This window comes from Haemaphysalis longicornis, unplaced genomic scaffold (assembly GCF_048455015.1).
Source record: "Haemaphysalis longicornis isolate Haplotype H1 unplaced genomic scaffold, Haemaphysalis longicornis Haplotype H1 scaffold_9, whole genome shotgun sequence".
Taxonomy (NCBI): Eukaryota; Metazoa; Arthropoda; class Arachnida; order Ixodida; family Ixodidae; genus Haemaphysalis; species Haemaphysalis longicornis.
The window spans coordinates 129,679,551-129,686,511 of NW_027526460.1; the positions used below are offsets into that span (position 1 = coordinate 129,679,551).

The window sequence follows — 6,961 nt, forward strand, 5'->3', positions numbered from 1 at the left end:
TTTACTTTAATTTTCCCGCGTTTCCACCGGTAGCATTGCACATTCTGGGCCTTTTTTGCCTGAGTTGGGCTTGAAGCAGTTCAAGCCGATATGATTTGTTTTAGTGTTTCTTTTATCTCTTATTTTCAGCAACGGTATAACGCATGCGCTGATTTTTTTTTTATTTCATTTGCTATCATAAAAAAGCTGGCGTAGCGCGCACTAGTAGTGAAAGGCTGGAGAAACAGCAGAGTTGACGGCTGCTCTACCCTCATCGGAGACCCGGCTGTATCATCATCAACAGCAGCCCACTAGGTCCACTGCAGAACGTAGGCCTCTGCCATCGACCTCCAAACGCTCCCGTCACGCGCCGATCGAGTCCAATCTTTGCAACCAAATTTCATTAATCCGTGCATCTATCAAGCAATTCCCCTTGCTGTTTTTCTATACCCGTCTTTCGGTCACCCTGGCGATTCACCGGTTGCCATTACGTCAAGCGCATGCCTTGTGCAGGGCCATTACAATTTCTAAATTTCGACTATGATATCTTCCACTCTAGTTTGCTCTATGATCCAGAAAAGCTCGTTCCTGTCTGTAAGTGTTACCTCGATCATTCCCCCATATGTCCTCACCTCACGTTTATTTTGGAACTTGCCGCTGAAAGTTCTGCATGCCTGGCAGGCCAGGGTCGTTTCGTCCGCGGGCTTTCACATCTCTCCCAAAGTGGACCGCGTTACCAAGCGCTAGAACCCGCCGCCAAGCCCAAAGCTAACGCCCGCGCTACGTACCCAAAGGAAATGCTGCTTGCCCTAAATGCGATGATAGCCCAATCGGATAGTCGCCGGTTTCATAGCGCGAAAACCCCAGGTTCAATGCCGACCGCGTGAATTTTTTTTTAGTTCAGTACACTTTATGAGCGCGCCTTGTCGCGGTAGCTCGCTAAGGGTGGATGTCAAGCGACTGCCGGAATCAGGCGTCGCTGCGAGATAACGGACCCAAGTAGAGCCTGGTGTACTGTCGATAGGGAGTCCCGATGAGGCTTCGAAAATCTTGGTGTTTTAATAGTCATCACCGTTCGAACCTCGTGAACCACTGGCGCTTGTCATATCCCCGTTGTTTAGCGCAAATAAAACTGCAGGAAAAATTTGAGGCAAAATTTGTGTATATAACCGGCAGCCCCCACGTTCATTTAGTTAGGAACGCTCACTGGGTTGGTCTTTACGATAGTAAGCAAAAAAAGCGGCCGCGCAAGAAAAAAAAAAAAAACGTCGCATTCGAAATGACGCAGAAAGGCTCCAGCCGCGCAAGAAAAAAATGACGCGTTCGAAATGCCCAAGAAAGGCTCCAGCCGCATAAGAAAAAAATTACGCGTTCAAAGGACGCAAAAGAGCTCCAGCATATGAAATTAAATCAAGCACAAAAAGAACACAGCTCCGGTGACGAAGTTTCAGGCGGGGGGCGCGCAAGCACTGCGAAGGCGGGAAATTTGAATAGCATATTCATCACGAGAGGGAGTGAGACAGTGCGGCGAAGAGCGTGATGGGTGGTAGCAGTGAGCGGATAACGGCGCCAACACCCATTAGGGCGAATCATTGCTCCGCATTTCCGACAGCTTTCACATTGAGTGGAATTTTTCTTTAATTTTTCTTTCCAATTGGCTGCATATGTTGTTCCTCCCCACCGCTGCTAACCCGTACCCCACGGGTCTTTGGGGTAGCCCAGTAGTTACGTCGCCAGTTTCAAGGCGTAAAAGTCCAGGGTTCGATCCCCGGGTCTTCGGAAACTACATTTTTTTCATCCGGCTTCGGGGTTTTGGAGTTCGACATTTGTGTTGGCCTATACAGCTCTGCTGTTGATGTTCAACCTACGTGGCTTCTTCATTGAAGGAGTCATGTTACTATCGATTACGGACTTTGATTTTTGCATCATGCCTGATGTTTACATCGCCATGTAAGAAAAAGGGGAAAGAGGGAGCTCTCTAATAAAAAATTCCCCCGCATTTCCCCGAGGGGGAGAATGTGAAAGTGCGAATGCACGGTTGTCGGCCCGCTTGCGGCGCTTGCGCTCGGCCCCCGCAGCCCACCGCCTCGCCGCCTTCTCTTCCATCTCTTCCATCGGGTTTGTAGTATCACGTGTACACCACGCAGTTATCAAGCCGCTATAACGCCGCTGAGTCGCCAACGCACGCCGCTGACGACGTAGTTTGAATGCGTTAAAGATATAAGGCGCGTCACTAACACTGATATCACGTCGCGTCCGTGGCTTGGTCGGTAGAGCGTCGCGCTGCGGCCGCAAAGTCCGCGGATCGAAACCTGGTGCCGGATGCTGTTTCTTTATAGAGGAGCACTGCGGACGCCGACGCCGCCGCCGACGCCGGCGGTGGATGGTTTGGGGTCGCTTATAAAGTGCATGCGCTCGCCAACATATTACTCCGCTGTAACCGGAATGTGAGGAGGATGATATATTAGTAAGAAGAGTAGCAGCACAATAACTGGGAAAAAGATTGAGATATGGTTAACGGCTTTCCGTTAAGAGGAGGGAGAGAGTCATGGTGGAAGGCACAGAAAAAGTGGTCTTGGGTCGAAACTTTAATACGGTGTATACGAAAACTTGCGTCTGTTCAACCGGAACTTTCTGGTAGCGCATCTTTGAGGGTTTACGGAAAACCATAGTTATCGCTATATGGCATCCAAGTCTGGCCTATACGATGTAAAAAAATTTTGAACGCCATGCTGAGCTGAAGTCTAGGGAACAACGTCCCCAGTCGGCGGAGTGGACGTACTGGCAGCCTCAATCTCATGTGCAGGTCAGTGGAGTGCAAAATATAGAGATGATGCTCCGGCAGGGATTATAACCGGTTTATTTCTGCCTTTATGAACTTGTATGGGCCATGGCAGCATTTTGAGTAGTTTCAACGCGTTCCACATCTTGCACTTGGGTGAGTTCTTTCCTTTATCACCAGGGAAGTGAGAGCGCACCCTATCTTCTATCTTCGTAACTTCTGGGGTCAATGTGCTCGCTTCCCGCAGATTGCGGGTCCGTATGGGAGCTTTGTGTACAAGGGCCGCGGCCGTTTCGCCACGTGGACCGGTCATAAGGTACCTCACGCCAAGCGGCTGGGACTCATCGCAGCCGGCTCGGGCGTGACGCCGATTCTGCAGCTACTGCGCCACATCGCAGCGGACAAGGGCGACCAGACACTCGTGAAGATGATCGACGTCAACGTGAGCGAGAAGGACATCATCGCCAACGAGGAGCTCTATAAATATGCCAAGCGCTTCAAGACCACCTTCAGGTGGGGTCGCTATTGTTAACCATTGGCTTAGTTTCGATTATGCTTGAAATATCACGTCGTTGCAGAGAACGGACTATTTAATACCTGAGATTCGTTCTGAAATGTAGACGTCTTGGGCAGTTTCTCCCCCTCAGCCAAGATTCCTTTGATCCTAGCGGTGGCTTCGGCCATCCGGACGGCGCTCAGTTGTGGCGCTGGTGTAGAGATGAGCAGAGCAGTCCCCCATTGTTTTATAGTCTTAATATTGTACCTTCTACGTATATAGATATCTGATTCCCTACTCTTGTCGATTGCATCTTCTCGCGCTTATGAAGAGACCAAACCATATTATATAGTTCTGCACAGGTGTTGCACAGAATGCAGATGTTTGAATGAAGGTATGGATAGCAACGTTTAAGAGAAATAAAGCTTGAAAAAGTGGTTTCTCTGCAACGGTCACGACGTGACTGCCTCCTTTATGGTAAGGGTGTGGTGGAACGGCGGATAGTTCAACCTGGCTAACCTGTAGTGACTTATAATATTTCTGTATGTGGCAAGCCTGTGTCTGGGTGATCTAATCATGCATGCCTGTTCTTTGCCTTCCTCTGCCGTCTGTATAGGGGTTATGGTGGTTCTGAGGGCGTTGTCGGTAACCCAGCTCGGTTGGCAGGAGCTTGAGCGGTTGCCCGGGCTGTTCATGCCCGGGTAGGCCGAAGTGTTCTGGAGTCCATATAAAAGGATTTTCCTTTGGTTGAAGGTCTTCTCTAGCAGAGAGGCAGCAGTAGGGGAGGTCCTGCCTTTCGCGAAGTTTAGTATGCCGGACTTCGACTCGCTTATTATTGTGGTGGCTCGTTTAGAAATGAGAAAAATGGCAATGGCCGCCTCCTCGCCTTGAGTGGGTTAAGCCGGCGTGGACGCTGACGCCACTGTGGCTCCTTTCATTCGTGGCGACTGCACTTGCCATGGTGTTGAGATTTGAGCCGCTCTCGTAGGAGCCGGCAGCGTATACGTAGACAATGATTTATTTAGCTAGAGAGAGAGCCAGGCTACCATTTTAACTCCCAACGTTAGAATTTTGTAAGGTACACTGCTGTAAACGTGTCACTGGCCCTCTGTGAAGGAGAGGGATCCATATTAACACGCAATCTTACCGGGTCATCAATTGGTTTATGGAAAGTTCAAGCTATGGCGATTACTTTTAATGTACATACATACGCATACAACGAACATACAGCTGCACGTACGTACGTACATACATATGTACGGGCAAATTTAAACAGGTGGAACGCGTGACAGGTGGAACGCATGACAGGTGGAACGCGTGTGACAAAATCTATGGGCGTCCCCGTTAGAACGCTGGATGGTTCTGCACGTGCAGAAACGTTATGTAAACAACAGCCATAAAGGCGACCTGTGGTTTCGTCTACTCCAAAGACTGTCACAACACTGACTCCAATTTAATGCATGTTATTCTTCAAGGCATCTGATTCAAAAGCTGATTTCCCGAGCTGTAGTTTAGTTTCTTGTGCTTCAGTACCAGGCACACGACTTGTTTCATTTCTTTGGTCTGTCACAGCTGTTTCGCATAAGTATTTATTTTAAAGATGGTAGTCTTTCTTGGGCTACACAAACGCGGAAATTTTGGTCTGTCTCTCTGTCTGTCTGTCTGTCTGTCTGTCTGTTTGTTACTTTGTTCAACCACCCGGCCAAAGTGACGCAGAGGCTGCGAAATAGTCTTATTTACCCACAGCCAAATCTTAACGTCTATATCCGGTCTCAATGTTCATACTCGTCAACATTGTCGTACAAGAAAAAGATATTACGGAAATATAAGGCCGAAAACCAATCCATGAGGGATATATGCAGTATTCCTTTATTCAAAAATATATTATTAAAAAATTCTATGAGGCTTGGTTTTTGCGATAGCAAATGAAATAGTGCATCAACTGCAGAACACTGTCGCCTGCTGTTGCCCGCCCTCCTGGTGGTATTTTAAAAATAATACGCTAACAGCAACGAAAGGTTCCATTAGATAGGTTCGACGTTTCGCTTGGAACGCTCATGGATAGGGCAACGTGGTTCCATAAATATTGTAGAAGACTGCCTCGATTCATGCACGTCTCTGCCGTACGGCAGCGCTGGCATCGGGTACACGACCTGGAGCAGTGGAACGCGGTGAATTTAAATTCACTTGAGCAAACCTCTAGCGTGTTATCTTAGGAGGAACGAGACAGGGGAAGAACAGCATGAGAGGTGAGCGAGAAAGAGAAGGGAGGCACTGACTTGGCAGGGGCGCTAGTCGACAATCGTCTTTTGTCGACAGTCGCAAAGAAAGAAGCAGCTCGCGCAATTTTTTAGAAGCCACATTTTTTCTACCTAAACTTTTGCTTTACGCAAGGATCAGCATGCAGCTGGTAGAAATGTTTAAAGAGTAATTTTGATATTTCCCGCCTTCTTCAGTTAGAGAGTGTCGGATTACTGGAAAACCTTTTGATTAGCTAGGCTGATCTACTTTGACACAAGCTCGGTAAATGTTGCTGTTCTTTTCTTTCGTAGCATCCGCCACGTCCTGGACATGCTTCCGCCGTTCGAAGGCACGGGCTACATCCAGGGCCCGCTGAACCAGGACATCATGGCGGCTCATCTTCCCCTGCCAGACCAGAGAACTCTGGTGCTCTGTTGCGGTCCCCCTGGGCTCATGAGCGACGTGTGCGCGCCGGCGCTCAGGAGCATCGGCCACAAGAGCAGCCACATCCTCTTCTACTGACGCCCGCCAATGCAGCGGAAAAACGGGACAGTTGAGCGCGCAAAACTTGCGCGTTCTCAATTCGTCTACCCCTCTTTCTTCAAGATTGAAATGCACCCAGTTGCACGAATGAGTGTGAAATTGCATTTTTTTGGCTTGATTATTTCTTCCGGGAGCTGTTGGAAGTCAATGGGAGGGGTCTTCGCCCATCAGTTGGCCTGAGTGGGGTGTTGATGCTGATGATGCTGACGACTTTTTTGGGTCTCGAGCACATCACAAAGTCACTCTTGTTTTAACTGGCTGCGCGCAAACGGCACCCTGTAAACGAGCTGGTCGTTCCCAAGCCGAAAATACTGATAAACATGGGTCATACTCGAAAGGTACAACACCGAATGTCTGAGTCACTCTTATTCTAGGACTGGGAAAGCACCTCGCAGAAATGCTTCAGCAATAGCTTAAAAATCTTGGCTATTTTCTGTTGATGTCGGATCATTTCTGAATCTCAGTGTGTGCCAGGGTGCTTAAAAATAATTCGTATTTTTGGGACCTCGGCGTGCAGCACTTAAAAAATAGACAAATTCAGATCCTGCTCAGAGAAAAAATATTTTTAGGGAAGAATCCAGTTTTGGACAACACAGTAGTTTGCAAACGTACAACGGGTTCCTCCAGCCCCAAACTGTCAGAGCGTAACTAGCGCAAGAACCAAATAAGGACATCTCACTTCTGACTGCAGACTGATTGGTACGGAAGACAGATAGATTAATTCGTAAACCAGTTATTTTCTACAAACAACGCTCTCTATTACAAGGCCGAAATCCTCAGGCGGGCATCAACAATCTTTCCCGCCATTTTTACCATTCAAACTATTCTTGTTCTGTGCCATAAAGCTAGAAGGGAAACTGTAAGAGCTTGCAGCAATGTGTACAACCCCGTAACCCCAACTTATTAACAGCCGAGCTGCT

General features: G+C 48.3%; 1 protein-coding gene across 1 annotated transcript in view; it reads left to right on the plus strand.

Moving 5' to 3' along the window:
* The window catches only part of LOC144153433 (NADH-cytochrome b5 reductase 3-like), a 28,582-nt gene extending 22,296 nt beyond the window's left edge, over positions 1–6,286 (plus strand). The window contains exons 3-4 of the mRNA XM_077685079.1: positions 3,009–3,274; positions 5,810–6,286. Coding sequence (XP_077541205.1) covers positions 3,009–3,274; positions 5,810–6,020 — 477 coding nt within the window. The 3' untranslated portion in view covers positions 6,021–6,286. The remainder of the gene's footprint in view (positions 1–3,008; positions 3,275–5,809) is intronic.
* Positions 6,287–6,961: the final 675 nt, after the last annotated feature.